The following is a 16169-nucleotide window of genomic DNA, read 5'->3' as shown; positions in this document are numbered from 1 at the left end:
GTCGGACGCTTAACCGACTGAGCCACCCAGGCGCCCCCAAAGTTTTTGGTTTAAAACACACATACCTTAACTGGAAATCAGTCCTTTAACAGAAAGATATTCCTCTTCCACAGCACATGCAGCTCAAGCACGGATGCAAGGGAAGCGAGGAGAGAAGGCGGCGGCACCTGGCAGGCCAGCCAGGCTCCTCCCACAGCACCCAAGTAGCCCAACAATAAACCTCTAACGGAATGCTTGACCAGAAGGGCACCAAGGCAATGATATCCCCGGAGGTCCCAACAAAGCTCCAGGTGTGTCTTCAGCTGGAAAGCTCAGAAAGCGTTGCTCTGATCACCTGTGGCAAATAACCTAATCTACCTCTAGAACGTTCGCGTATGCAGTTCTCCGGGGAGGGAGGTAAGATTTACCATTATGCACAGCCAGTCGCATAGAAAATATTTATTAGGACACTATTCATTATACATGGAAAAAAAGATAAAGTTTTCCTGTCTTATCTATGCTGCTGGGTCAGCAGCAACCCTGAGGCCAGAATGAGGCTGGGTCCCGGTCCCAGCCCCCATGGCGGCAGGGTGCTGTGGGGCGGGGGAGGAAGGTGGGAGAGGGAGCCCCTGCCTATGTGAATTCAACAAGGGGTTAAAAAGCAGTCTACTCCTGAAAGGACCAAAACAACACAATAACTTTTTGCCTCCAAATTAAAAATCAGTAGTTTCGCCATCATGTCTCCAACATTTAAAAGATAAAAATTTTCCAGAGGAAAACATAGATCCAAGCGGTGGGTTTTATGAAAAGAACTGCGAGCCAGGCAGGTACTTGTTGAGCGGCCACACGTTGCTCCTGCCCTTATTGTTGGTGCTCCTCTGGCACTGCTTGCAGCGCAAATATCTCTCGCACTGGTCCAGGATAAAGAGCTTGTTTGAAGACCTGAGGAGAGGCAAGGACAGGCGGTCATTATTAGGGGCTCCCTGAGTCCGTGCTGGGGCCTAGCTTAGAAGCCGGTGCCGGAGAAGTGATGCAGCAGAGAAGGCACATACCTACCATCTAGGAGCTTAATGCCTGCCTGTGAGGGCCCACCTGCCATCTCTCCCATCCACACGGCTTCCTGCAGCTCACCCCAGCTTGTCATGTTCTGCTGTTGGCATGTCTGCTATTTCCAGTAAATATAAGACTTGGTGCCTTCACAACCGTCTGACCCCAGCGCTTCTCCCCAGCCCCACCCACCTAAACCCTCAGAAAAAACATAACTTGCCCAAGACCACACAGCCAGCAAACAGGTGTCTTCAAAGCTTTGCCATGTGGATACACTTTTATCTGTCAGGCTCTCCGGGGAAAGACAGCATTGAGAGGGAGAGCAGGCCATTAAGCTGCTGGTTAAGTTAAGCCCCAGCAGACAGTTAAGAGTAGACTTATAAGGTAAGTCTAGGAGTCCAGAGCCCTCTGGATGGTTAAGGGTAGGAGAGGGGGTGGAGACAAAGAGTAGGAGGACAAAAGGGGCTCAAAGCAGAGATGAAGGGATGGCAGTAATTGATTTTGCATGTCAACAATTTTTCTTGATTATGCAGGACAGTCCCTGGTGTGTTCCCCTACCCTACCAACATTTCTACATGATTGGAATTCTGTAAAAAGGAGCATCAAGGACAGCCTTACAAGGTAAAAGAACAAATAATGTTAGCAGTGTTCAGGGGGGACCTACCTGGCTTGCTTTGGTGTTGGGATGGAGTATCATGTGCTAACTGCATTCATGGGAAGTTTGTTTTTGCTTCTGCTTTGTTTTCTTTTTAACAGCAACCAATTCCTTCTTCCTAACCTGCTCCTGCTTGAGGCCCTGCCCACAACTTGGCTTCGGTCTTCAGGTAACAGGATTGCTCTGCCATGTCCCTGCTATGTCCCTGCCATATCCTGACACTCAAGGTTGTTTCCTATGTCTCCTCTATCCTTTATCACCACGTTGGCCAAGCAGTCTTCCGAAATCCAGCAAAATCTCCCCAGCATTAATGTCACTGCCTTTTACCTGCTTTTCCCCAACATTAAGAAAATGCCTTGAGGGGCGCCTGAGTGGCTCAGTCAGGTAAGCATCCAACTTCATTCAGCTCAGGCCATGATCTCATGGTTCATGAGTTTAAGCCCCACATTAGGCTCTGCACTGGCAGTGGGTTCTCTCTTCCTCCCTCTCTGCCGCTCCCCCAGTCATGCTCTCTCACTCTCTCAAAGTAAACAAATAAATAAGCTTTAAAAAAAAAAAAAAGGAAAATGCCTTGAAACCCCAGTGCCCCTTCGTCTTCTCTAAGCCAAACAACCCCACTTCTACTTTGGAACTTCATTGCTACATCATCCCTCTTAGTCCCATTGTAACAAAATATGGGTTCTACCCATTAGAAAGACAGGTAAGAGATGCCTTAAAAGTATATCTTAGAACAGAGTTACAGACCAAGATTTATTATGACAAATTTTAACTATGGTAAAAATTAGTTGATATGTGGGAATTTAAAATATTATTTTGCTTTATTCAGGATTTAATAACATGTGACTACATAGGCTTGGTCTGTTCAAGTTTTAACATACTATGAAATCATACCTTACATTTGTAAAATTTTTTTTTTAAGTGTAATGTTTTTCCATCTCTTTATTTGATCACAAAATTCCTGTGTTAGCTATGTCAGGCTGGTGTTTACTTTCTTCATCTTACAAATAAAAGACAAAAAGATTAGCTGACTTTCCAAATTTAGTATTAATTCTCAAAGCCATGACTAGAGTCCTTGATTCTAGATTGTCAATCGGTAGCTGGGAAGAGGGGATATGGATATAATACATTTCAGGAACATGGTCTTGGGTTGGTTCTGTAACAGGCATTTCATTTTCCCAGTTGCCAATCTTACAACCCCTTGACTCTGCTCTTAAATGACCATTCTGTCAGACTTGGATGTGTCCAGATAGAAACTCCCTCTCCCTGTTTCCAGCTAGTTATTTCCAGGGAGAATTCCTACCCTCCCCCACCCCATGCTTCCCTACCCTCCACAATATGAAAATAAACTACCCTAAACAGAGGCAAAAATTAGGGCAAATATGGCAAGCATATAACACACATCACAGCATTCTCCAATCCCATATCCATAGCAGACATTTTGAATACATCACCACAGCATTTCCTACTGAACCCAGAATTCTTTTCTCCACCAGGTTCACTAGGTAGCCACTGCTAATCAATGGGAGTTGGCACTGGAAACCTGTGTGCCATCCCAGGATTCCAGGAAAGTAAACAAGGAGTGGAGGGGGTTTCTCTGCAAAAAACTTCTGGTTCCAATTGGGTATTACCTCTGGAAAGCCTTCTCCTCCATGTCCCGCTGTTTCTTCATTGCGACACTCCTTTCCCAGTCCTTCAGCAAGCTCTCGTTCATTCTCTTCACCCGCTCCATCTCAGCCTTTCTGTCTGCCAGGTGTCTGGAGACAACAGCAGAGTCTGGTTTTGTTCACAATCACAATACCAGGGAGGGCATGCACCCACCCTGGAAGCCCCATTCCTTTATGGTAGCTTACCCAGAAGACATTCTGGTTTTGTTCACTACTCCTTGAAATACACTGAAAGGAATGAACATTGAGAAAAACACTAAAAATATTATAGGTCTCAAATAGTTTACTGGTCTGGGACCTTTCATCTTCAATTCTGGTTTAAATTAGCAGGATTGAAACCTTTTTCCAATGAACAAATTCAGCCTTTAAAGCCATTAATTTCCTTTGAAGCTAATTTTAACTAATCTGAAGAATCATCTCAAATGGATTTCCTCTACTTTAGGTTTCTTTCCTTTTATTCCAGTCACTCAGCTGTCAGTAATCAGCCCGAACTGCTACAGGCATGTTACAAGGCAAAGTAGACAGGAATACAAATGAATGGCTAGAAACAGGGAAAGAAACAGAAGTGACTAGGCAAAACAAAATGAAATCAAGAAAGTATGTAACATTGTGAAGAAGGTTCAGAAAAAAAAAAAAAAAAAGAGGAATGTCTGGTGAAAGTAAAGACATCAAAGAAGTAATTACGGTGTATCTCTCTTCAAGTACCATTTCCCAGAATTCCCAATGAAAAGTGTCTCTATTACTAGTCTCCAGACACGTAGCCACTGCTGTTGTGAATCATCTTAAACCTGGTTCAAATTATTTATATGTGTCTATTTGCCAGACTGAAACTCTTACCTTCAGTTCTCATTAAAGTCTAGAAAGGACTTCACTAAATGTGCAGGTTGATTTAGCCTGCTCTGCCGGGCTTTGTGTTACAGGCAGCCACTGCCACTAGGTGTCAGGACCCTCTGATAAAAATCAGTAATGGACTGTGTGCTGGTTTGCTTTTCCTAAAATAAACATGGCCACGTTTTCCTCCAAGGAGCATTGAGCAATTCAGCTATTGTGTGGTCATTATAAAGATTAAATGAGATAATATACAGAAAGTACCAATGCCTATAACACAATGAGAGCTCAATGACTAAATGGTACCTATTATATATTTCTTTCATAACCTTTTTTTCCTTTTCATAGTGTTTTTTAATTGTAACAAAAACCACATAAAGTTGACCATCTTAAAAAATTTTAAGAGTACAGATACATAGCATTAAGTACACTTACATTGTTGTGCAACCAATATCCAGAACTCTTTTTTTTTTTTTTTTTAATTTATTGTCAAGTTAGCTAACATACAATGTAAACAGTGTGCTCTTGGTTTTGGGGGTAGATTCCCATGATTCATCGCTTACATACAACATCCAGTGCTTATCCTAACAAATGCCCTCCTCAATGTCCATCACCCATCCCCCCCATCCCGGTTCCCCCAACAACCCTCAGTTTGTTCTCCACATTCAAGAGTCTCTTATGGTTAGCCTCCCTCTCTGTTTGAAACTATTTTTTAAATAGTTCTATACTATTTTAAATAGTATAGAAACTCTATACTCATTAAACAACTTCTCATTTCTCCCTCCCCCTAGTGCCTAGAAAGCACTGTTCTACTTTTTCCATGAATTTGGCCACTCTGATAACCTTATAGAAGTGGAATCATACAATATTTTGTATTGTATTATAATGACTGGCTTATTTTAGCATAATGTCATCAACGTTCATCTGTGTTGTAGCATGTGTCATAATTTCCTTCCTTCTGAAGGCTGAGTAATATTCCATTGTATGCGCGTTAACACATTTTGTTTATTCATTCCTCTGTGGCCAGACATTTGGGTTGCTTCCCTTTCTTGGTTACTGAAGGCTGTTATGAACATGGGAGCGCAAATATCTCCTCAAGATCCTATTTTCAACTCCAGCAAAAAAACTACTAGAACTGATAAACGAATTCAGTAAGGTCACAGGATACAAAATCAATGTACAGAAATGTGTTGCATTTCTATACACTAATAACGAAGCACCAGAAAGAGCAATTAAGAAAATAAACCCATCTATAATTGCACCAAACTTAACCAAGGAGGTAGAAGATCTGTACTCTGAAAACTATAAAACACTGATGAATGAAATTGAAAATGATACAAACAGGGGCTCCTGGGTGGCTCAGTAGGTTGAGCATCTGACTTTGGCTTGGGTCATGATCTTGCGGTTTGTGAGTTCGAGCCCCGCATCGGGCTCTGTGCTGACAGCTCAGAGCCTGGAGCCTACTTTGGATTCTGTGTCCCCCTGTCTCTCTGCCCACCCCTGCTCATGCTCTCTCTCTTTCAAAAATTAATAAACAAAAAAAAATTTTTTTAAAGAAAATGATACAAACAAATGGAAAGACAGTCCATGCTCATGGACTGGAAGAACAAATATTGTTAAAATGTTCATATACCCAAATCAGTCTATAGATTTAATGAAATCCCTATCAAAATACCAAAAGCATTTTTCACAGAACTAGAACAAATAATACTAAAATTTGTATGGAAACACAAAAGGCCTCAAATAGCCAAAGCAATCTTGAAAGAAAAAAAAATCCCAAACCTGGAGGCATCACAATTCCAGACTTCAAGTCATATTACAAAGCTGTAGTGATCAAAACAGTATTGTACTGGCACAAAAAATAGACACAGAGATAGATTAATGGAATAGAATAGAATGACCAGAAATAAATCCACAAGTGTGTGGTCAATTAAACTTCAACAAAGCAGGAAAGAATATTCAGTGGGAAAAAGTCTCTTTGACAAATGGTATTGGGAAAACTGGACAGCGACATACAGAAGAATGAACCTGGACCACTTTCTTACATCATACACAAAAATAAACTCAAAGTGGATTAAAGACCTAAACGTGAGACTTGAAACCATAAAAATCCCTTAAGAGAGCACAGGCAGTAATGCTCTGACATCGGCCATGACATCTTTTTAGATATGTCTCCTGGGAAAAGGGAAACAAAAGCAAAAATAAACTATTGGGACCATATCAAAATAAAAAATATATAAAGAACTTCTACAACTCAACACCAAAAAAACAAATAATCCAAGTAAAAACTGGGCAGAGGATCTGAACAGATATTTCTCCAAAGAAGACATAAAGATGGCCAACAGATAGATAAAAAGATGCTCAACATCATTCATCAGCAGGGAAATGCAAATCAAAACCACAATGAGCCATCACCTCACACCTGTCAGAATGGCTAAAATCAAAAACACAAGAAACAAGTGTTGGTGACAATGTGGAGGAAAAGGAACCCTCATGCACAGTTGGTGGGAATGCAAATTGGTGCAGCCACTGTGGAAGACAATATGAAGGTTCCTCAAAAAATTAAAAATAAAACTACCCTACAATCCAGTAATTGCATTACTGGGTATTTACCCAAAGAATATAAAAACACTACTTTGAAGGGATATATGCACCTCTATGTTTACTGTAGTGTTATTTACAATAGCCAAATTATGGAAACAGCCCAGGCATCCATCAATAAGTGAATGGATAAAGAAGATGTGATATGTGTGTGTGTGTGTGTGTGTGTGTGTGTATACACATACACACATACAATGGATATTATTCAGCCATAAAAAAGAATGAGACCTTGCCATTTGCAACAACACAGATGCGTCTAGAGGTTATAATGCTAAGCAAAATAAGCCAGTCAGAGAAAGACAAATACCAGATGACTTCTCTCATATGTGGAATTTAAGAACCAAAACAAACCAAAAAAGGGGGGAGAAAGAGAAAACAAAAACCAGACTCTTAACTATAGAGAACAAACAGGTGGTTACCAGAGGGAGGTGGATGGGGTATGGGTGAAATAGGTAAAAGGGATTAAGAGTACACTTACCCTGATAAACAATGAGTAATGCATGGAATTATTGAATCACTATATCATACATCTAAAACGTACGATGTTATATTACACTATATGTTATGTATAACATTTCATGTTAACTATACTGGAGTGAAAATAAAATAATTTTTTAATTTTCTAAAAAGGATCCTGCTTTCAATTCTTTTACGCAGAAGTGGAATTGTTGAATCATATGGTAATTCTATTTTTAATTTTTTGAGTAACTGCCATGCTGTTTTCCATAGCGGCTGCACCATTTTACATTCTCATCAATTGTGCCCGGGGTTTCTATTTCTCCACATCCTTACCAACACCTACTATTTTCTGGGTTTTGATAGGAGCCATCCTAACGAATGTGACCCTAGTATCTTTCTCTTTTTTCTTTAGTTTTAGTTTTTGCGTTTGTTTTTGCTTGCCTTAGTTTTCTTTATCTTTCCTTTTTACATCATAATTGCACCTTAATGGTTTTGTCTACCACTGAATCGACAGTTTTCTTCCTTTCTAATCTTTTGCATAGTCTAAAAGAAGTACTTGTTAAATGTTTCATGGTGCATGTGGTATAAGAAAAATCTATAATTATTCTTGATTTGGACATTTCACAAGACAATCAAAGCACAGATTTTATAATACAAAATACATGATAGCACATTTTATCTTTGAATTTGTGAAACCTTAAGATGTTATTCTGCAAACATGTTTTCTTTGCATAAAGCCCTAGGGGGAAGAAAAGATAGCCATCTCACCTGTATACATTACAGTGATATACAGATCTTAAACAGTGTAAGATTTTTTCTTCCATCTACATAAATGAGTTGCAAGGAGAAAAATGAACAATTTGCTAACTGCTTACTTCATTCAGACTGTCCATAGACTTGGCCTCCAGGATGGATATGTGATTGGAATTAAATTATTAAATTGTGTAATACAAAACACAGCTACATTTGCAATCTCACCGTCCTACTTTGCTACCTTTATTCACTGGAGTTGATTTTGCTACCTTTATTCACTGGAGTAGAGAATCCCTGTCTCTCAGGTCTAGATAAGTAAATATTCAGTAAAACATGAAACACTTCTTAGCTTGGAGGCACACATTTAGTTAAAAGCTAAATGACATCTATTCCAAACAGTACAAACAATGACAGCTGACAGCCGAATAAGGCTGACCTGCCCACGGTTCAGAAAGTGGAAACAATGTGTTAGTAAGCAGCTATCTCACTGTGGCTTTGATTTGCATTTCCCTAATGATTAGTGATGTTGAGCAGCTTTTCAAAAGCTTTTTGGCTATAATTGTATTCTTTTTAAAAGGATAGTTTAAAAATTCAGTTTAATTTAGATGCTAAGAAAGTGAGAAAATGAAGTGGGGCTACAGGGGAGGCAAACTAGGATTCCCACAAGACTGCTGTTGGAAGCAAATTGCCATACCTTTTTAGAAAGCAAACTGTCAGTATCTGGTGATATTTAAAATGTGCCATACGCTGGCATCCAGCAATTCCACTTTTAGGATTTTATCCAATGGAAACAAAAGAACCAGTATGAAGATATATATTAAAAATGTTTAATGCAAAATTGTTGTAATAGCAAACCATCTGGAAACAGAGTGAATGTTCATCAATAATGCAAAAGTTAAATTATAGCAATCCATATTATAGATATCATGCTGTTTTTGAAGAAGAATGAATTTCGTTTCTATGTACTGATCTGAACATGAACTAATGATGTATTATTAGGTTAAAGAAAGATTGGGCTGCAGAGTAATGTATAAGATCTCACAGCTCTTATTTTCATTTACAAAAATGGAAGGAAAAAAATATGCATAAGAATAGAAAAAAATATAGAAGGCTGGGGGGAGATTATTAACCTTTTTTTAATCTCTCCACCAACTGACTTTTTTTTTAAAGTTTATTTATTTTGAGAGAGACCAAGAGAGAGCATGCGGGAAAGGGCAGAGAGAAAGGGAGATAAAGAGAATCCCAAGCAGGCTCCCTACCATCAGTACAGAGCCCAACATGCGGCTCAAACTCAGACACCACGAGATCATGACCTGAGGCAAAATCAAGAGTCAGACACGTAACTGACTGAGTCACGCAGGCGCCCCACCAATTGACTTATTTTAATAAGCATAATTTGTTATATTTTTATAAACAAAAGCAGAAAAGTTTAAAGAAAAAGAAGTAAAAATACTTTAGCAGGCCTGTTTGTTTCATAGTGACTAAATGACCCCCTCTGAAAGAAAGTGACCCTCTACTTGCCTCAGATGACATCCTGAGATGGACCAGAGACAGGGAAGTTCGAAAAGAAAAGTGAGAGAATATGGAATAACTAGTAAAGGATATAGAAACAGGAGACAAGGACCTGACCCCTACAGAAAAGGGGGTCTGTGACCAGAGCTTCAACAAGAGAGATAACCAAGTAAAGACCTCAGTTCATATTTGTTCAGAGCTTTGCGGTTACCAAAAACGTTCTCAAATACATACTCATATAATTCTCACAGTAAGGAGAGGTAGGGCAGGTATATTATCCTTATGTTTCATGTGAGGAAAAGAGGGCCCAAAGAACCCTGTGTGTGTGCGATTTGGCCCAGGTCATGAAGCTTGGAAGTGGACAGAGTTTAACATCACTCATCATCAGAGAAATGCAAATCAAAACCACAATGAGCTATCACTCTATACCAGTTAGAATGGCTAAAATCAAAATGACAACAAACAACAGGTGCTGGTGAGGATGTGGAGACAAAGGAACCCTTGTGCAGTGCACTGTTGGTGGGAATACAAACTGGTGCAGCCACTATGGAAAACAGTATGGAGCTTCCTCAAAGAGTTAAAAATAGAACTACCACAGGATCCAGTAATTCCACCTTTGGGTATTCACCCAAAGAAAATGAAAACGCTATTCAAAAATATATATGCACCCCTAAATTTATTGCAGCATCATTTATAATAACCAATATGTGGATGCATCCAAGCATCCACCAATAGATGAATGCATAAGAAAAATGTGGTGTATATATATATACACACACACATACACACACACCGTGAAATATTACACTGCCATAAAAAAGGATGAGATTGTGTCATTTGAGATGACATGAATGGACCCAAGGAGTTTTATGCTAAGTGAAATAACAAGTCAGACTGAGAAAGACAAATACCATATGATTCTACTCATGAGTGGAATCTAAAAAAAAAAAAAAAAAAATGAATAAACAAACAAAAAAGCAGAATCAGCTCTATAAATACAGAGAACAAACTGAAGGTTGCCAGAGGGAAGGGGTGGGGGGATGATCAGGCAAAATGGGTGAAGGTGAGTGGGAGACACAGCCTTCCAGTTATGGAATGGTAAGTCATGGGAATAAAAGGCAGAGCATAAGGAATACAGTCAGTGATATTGTACTAGCAATGTAACGGGACAAATGGTAGCTACACCTGTGGTCAGCATAATGTATAAACTCATCAAATCAAAAAAGAAAAGAAGGAAAGGAAAGAAGGGAAAGGGAAGGAAAAGAAAGAAACTGGGTGTTTGATGCTTGAATTTAAAGGTATTTGCATTGATAAGGCATAAAGTCCTCCTCTGCCTACGTTGCCACCTTCACCATCCCTCACCAGCCGTCATCAGTGCAGCTTACTACATGAACAGTTCTTAGGAGGAAGAGGGTTTATTGGAGAAACGACCCAAGTTTCATGTCTGTGTCTAGTTGAGAAAAATAGCTGCTTTGTGGCTCACATTGTATTTCCAACAACTGGACAACTCTTTTAAGAAGTTGTACTGTAAAGGGAAGGAAAAATATGGAAAGGTAACTGGTGAGAGGGGTGGATCGAGACTGGTTGGTTGGGTTGTTGTTTTTTTTAATCAATAACCTTTCTTCATTGAGTGAATTGTGAGGACGAAACAAGATGAAGTTTGAAGGATAATATTTGTACATAGTAACTCCTCAATGTGTTCACTATTATTATTGTTTCTGTGCTGTTGTAGGAGAAGGAGAGAAAGAGAAGGGGAATGTGGAGAGGGGAGCAGGAGAGGAGGAGGAGGAAGAAAGACCTGGGGTCCCTTACTCTTTTTGTGTCCTCTGAAGCATCTGCAAATCCTGCTTTTGGCCCACCAGGTGCTGCAGGATGGTTCTCCTTTGCTGGCTAGCAGCCATCTCCATCTGGTGCTTCATGTATTTCTGGTCTCGCTTTCGCTTTTGCACCATTATTTCACTCTCATCCTTAGCAAAGATGGGTTCACAAGACTCTGGCTCAAACGTGGACATGTACATGGATTTGTTCTTTATCTGAAACAGGGACACATATAATACAGATCAGAATGATACCAGGCAATAAACCTTACGCACAACAGTGTAGCATAGTAAAATACCAGTCCCTTAGAGGCAGGAACAAGGGCTGCAAAAACCACCAAATGGGTAACACACAAGGCTACAGTTTTTATACGTATTTTTAGAATGCTACTGCAGAACTGCATAACTTTGAAATAACAGTTGTCCCCTTACCTGTGCATCCAAAGCTCTCTTATAACACTGGGCGTCTTCCATCTTATCTCTGATGTATTTGTCTCTCTGTGCAGCAAGTCTAGCAATTAAAGATAAGAGGAGGCGGGGGCGACGTTCGTTATTGTCTTTAGTAATACAGATTAACATCACTAAAATGTATTTAATAAGTATCAATAGGAGTGAGAGCCTGGTAAATAAAAAGTGGCATTTCTTTCTAGGAGCTTCCATTTTAAGAAAGAAAGGAGTAATTCAAATGCATAGGCTAGTGGACAATGTGTTGAATAGAGGACAGACAGGACAAGTGTAAGCAGAGGAATGACCATTTTGTCCAAATTCACTACCACTAAGACAGGTCCTTCTTCACCCTCCCACCACCCCCCCCACCACCCACCCCCCAACCCCTGTGCTTTAAAAAACTGTGACAGGAAAGCAGGAAGTGTCTATTTCTTCTACAAAACGATTCACCATAAGACTCCTTTTTAAGAAAGTGATATTTCCTATTATAAATTATGATTCTGTTATATGCAACCTAGAGGGAACCCATATGATCTATAAAGCGAGTATAATGGAACATAAACATTTTGTAGAAAAATAATTTTTAAGTCCCAAAAGCTAGCTTATTATTTGTTTTAGGAGTCTCTCTCACATTACAGTAGCCTCTTTAATTTCTCTCCTGACCTCAGTAGTAGAAGTGTGACTCGCCCTTAGGCAGGTTTGAACTCTGACCCTATCCCAGACCTCAGATGATCTGAACAATACCAATCAGATTCTCTTTCCTGAATATTCAGAATTGAGACTAACATTCATCCAGGTTTGAGCTGGAATAAAGATGATGTCTACCAAGGAGCTATGGGGGTGAGCAGAGGGAAGGATTCTTTACATGACTTTTTAGTCCTTGATTCTAGTCCTCTTAGATCCCCTCTCCCCCACATTCCTGTCCCCGGGTTCCCCTGTGAGATACCGGTACTGACATTAAACCCCAGCTTTGACTTGAGATTGACTGGGAATAGCTGGGAATAGTGCTTGTTCAAGACAAGTCCCCTCTTTCATCTACCAGTATTAGTGATCACAAAACAATACAAAATGATTCTCTATAATCAGTTATAGATTGGTATCACTATAATGATAATTATAATAATGACAGCTTTTTTCATTTTTCTAATGAAATGTTATGCTGTGGTACTGGCTGCCAGCTGGGTTGGTTGGCTCAGTTGGTTATAGTTGCGCTAATGAAACTACCAATGCTGATTGAATCCCACATGGAAATAAGCTTCACGTGAAAATTCTGAACCCGTTTTTAGAGCCTGTCAACCAGACTCACTCCTCTGTGAGATGCTTTTGTTCTAGGCGGTCCATCAGCTCTCTGTTTTGTCTTTGTTTTATTTGCTTTTCCCGTCTGTTATCCATTTGTTTCAGGAGACTTTGGGAATATTCTTCTTGTTTAAAAGCATTAATCTCAGAACTGAGTGGCCGTTTATCAAATAGGAAAGATTTCTGGAATGAAGGAGAAGCAGTCATTTACTTTAAAATACCAAAAAGCAACAAAGAATAAAGGTAGTAATTGAGAAAACTAAAATCCATGATTAACTTATAGTATTTGCAGGTATTAGCAACAGAAATTTTGAAAAGACTCACACAAAATTCAGGTTTCTCCTTCTTGTGGATTCTTATAGCTTCAGCAACTCCAAGATTATAGGCAGCATTTTTTTGATTCTGTACTCTATTAGCCAGATTTCTCATCTTTGAAAACAAACAAACAAAAAATTACGTACTGAAAATACAGCCCTTAAAAATTTAATTCTAGGGGCGCCTGGGTGGCTCTGTTGATTGAGCATCCGACTCCGGCTCAGGTCGTGATCTCGCGGTCTGTGAGTTCAAACCCCACATTGGGCTCTGTGCCGACAGCTCAGAGACTGGAGTCTGTTTCAGATTCTGTGTCTCCCTCTCTCTCTGACCCTCCCCTCTTCATGCTCTGTCTCTCTCTGTCTCAAAAAAATAAATAAACGTTAAAAAAAATTAATTCTATTACATTATAATAATCCAACCGAGGTAGAAACTCGCCTTTTGGAGGCAATGGTACTTTCTATAAAGCTTCATAGGTTTATAAAAGTGGGTTGGGGAAGGTTTTTTTTCTTTTTTCCTGTTTTGTGGCTTTAGGCAGCACCTCTGTGGGGATCGTAAGAGGGAATGGAAGATTTCTTAAGTGGTTACCTGGTATCACAAATGCAGGAAAGAGCAGTATGGTCAACTATGGGAGACCACAGAAATCTGGACAGTGCAAATATGTAGGTACCATCCTCTCTTTGCTTGCTTGAGATAGGCCATAGATTTGAAGGGGAAAGCCTTGGTTATGTTGTATTAGAAATCACAAATAAAACCATATAAATCCAGGAGTTCCACCTTTAAAACTAAGTCCTTGGGGGTTGGGGAGAGGGAGAAATCAGTGGCAGGTACAAACATTCAGCTGCTTGGACATTCATCCCAGTGTTGCTCACTATTATGAAAACTTGGACACAACCCAAGTTTTAGTCCAACAATAAGGAAATGATTAAATACGTTACAGTACAGACATATGACGGGGCATTTAACATGGCCCTTTAAAATCATGTTCCTACGGTCCCATTCTTCAGTCGGAGTGTTGAACTACCTGGTGTTTCTGGAGCTCCTCTTGATCCTTCATCATTTGATACTGCCGAATGTGTTGCTCATTTTCTCTCTCCCACCTCTTCCTCTCGCTGCTGTGGTGCCGTGGCAAATTGCGCAGCGCTCGTTGAAGACACACATAACACAATTCCTACAATACCGAGTTTGAAGACAAACTGAGTTTTTTGCCTTTTACTTGTTTTCCTTCACATTCCCTTCACAAGCTTTCCAGAGACTGAGTATGTCAAGCAACATACTCTATAAACGAATGTATTGATGGCAATTAGAAACATGAGTCTTGCAAAGTGGGCTCCACAAATATCCAAGAGGATTTACTGAACTCTCATTTGATCAAAAGTATTTATAGCAGGTGGGCCTGGGTGGTTCAGTCAGTTAAGTATCTGACTTTGGCTCAGGTCATGATCTCTCATGGTTTGCAAGTTCGAGTCCTGCGTTGGGTGAGCCCCACTTCTCTCTCTCTCTCCACCCCCCCCCGCCCTTGCTCACTGCACCCTCTCTTTACCTCAAAAAAGAAATGTATTTGTAGCAAGTGAAAATTAGAAAGAGATATACCAACCCTACTTGTGTTAACCCTAGTAGATTTTAACTAATAGATATGTTTATTGGAGTCTAATTTGGGGTCCTGAGTATTTGAACCATATCCATACATTGAAAAAAAAAAAAGCAATTCCCATAACTCTTACTGAGAAACAGAAGTCAGAAACAGAAAGAGAACTTTGTTTGAAGACACTGTACCTGTCCTGCTTTAGTATGATCCTGGCAACCAGTGGCTGGAGAAATTTTATGCTTCATTTTATTGTAATCTTTCAAATAATGTGGAGATGATAAGCTATAAAAACAGTGCAACATGAATTAATGTTTAAAAGTCTGACATGAGCTATGATAATTTGGGAAGCAAGCACAAATATAAGGGAAAGAAAAATAATCTTAGCGATCTTTCTAGAGGATCTATATGTATTGAGGTTAAGAATCCATGGTTTGTGTCAAATAAACTGGGGTTTGAATCCCAGCTTTTTTGCTTACAAGTTGACTGGCATTAGGCAACCTGGGTCATCTTGCAAAAAATCTCAGTTACCAATGCTATGAAATGGGTATAAAATGTATTCATTCTACAAAATGTATTGTGCTTATTATATGCACTGTTTTAGGCATGGGAGATGCAGTAAAGAACAAAATATACAAAAAAAATAAGAAAAAGAAATCCTTGTCCTTATGGAATTAACATTCTGATAAGAACTGACAGCCAGCTGATAAACAAGTAAGTCAATTCAATAGTATATGTGATTGGGTGGCTCAGTCAGTTGAGCATCTGACTCTTGATTTCGGCTCAAGTTATAGTCTCAGGGTTGTGGGATTGAGCCCCACATCAGGCTCTGCTCTGAGTATTGGAGTCTGCTTGTGATTCTCTCCCTATCTCTCTGCCTCTCCCCCGCTCACACACACACTCTCTCTCTCAAAATAATAAACTTATTTAAAAAATAGAATGTGTGAAGGTGATAAATGCCCTACAATGCTGGAGGGATGGAGTATTGAACCATAAAACAGAACGCCCATGTAAGATGTACCAAGAAGGTGATATTTCAGTAAATAGCTGAAAGAAGGAGGGGTTAATAATAATCAAATATCTGATGCAAAAAGCATTCCAGGCAGAGTGAATGAGTACAAAGTCCTTGAGGTGGGAGTGTACCTGTGCTCAAAGTAGCCAGAGAAAGATGAGATAGCAGACAGAAAGTAGGAGAGAGATCAGAGACCAAACAG

General features: G+C 39.7%; 1 protein-coding gene across 1 annotated transcript in view; it reads right to left on the bottom strand.

Annotated features, from left to right (window-relative positions):
* Positions 1-423: 423 nt before the first annotated feature.
* Positions 424-16169, bottom strand: part of LOC132661181 (coiled-coil domain-containing protein 81) — a 37766-nt gene continuing 22020 nt past the window's right edge. The window contains exons 8-15 of the mRNA XM_060605415.3: positions 15147-15240; positions 14395-14541; positions 13383-13487; positions 13069-13241; positions 11748-11826; positions 11311-11531; positions 3310-3435; positions 424-921 (exon numbers count right to left, since the gene is read on the bottom strand). Coding sequence (XP_060461398.2) covers positions 780-921; positions 3310-3435; positions 11311-11531; positions 11748-11826; positions 13069-13241; positions 13383-13487; positions 14395-14541; positions 15147-15240 — 1087 coding nt within the window. The 3' untranslated portion in view covers positions 424-779. The remainder of the gene's footprint in view (positions 922-3309; positions 3436-11310; positions 11532-11747; positions 11827-13068; positions 13242-13382; positions 13488-14394; positions 14542-15146; positions 15241-16169) is intronic.

Source organism: Panthera onca, chromosome D1 (genome assembly GCF_046562875.1).
Source record: "Panthera onca isolate mPanOnc1 chromosome D1, mPanOnc1 haplotype 2, whole genome shotgun sequence".
Classification (NCBI taxonomy): Eukaryota; Metazoa; Chordata; class Mammalia; order Carnivora; family Felidae; genus Panthera; species Panthera onca.
Note: the sequence above shows the minus strand (reverse complement) of the source record. Positions and strands in the feature narration are given on the sequence as shown.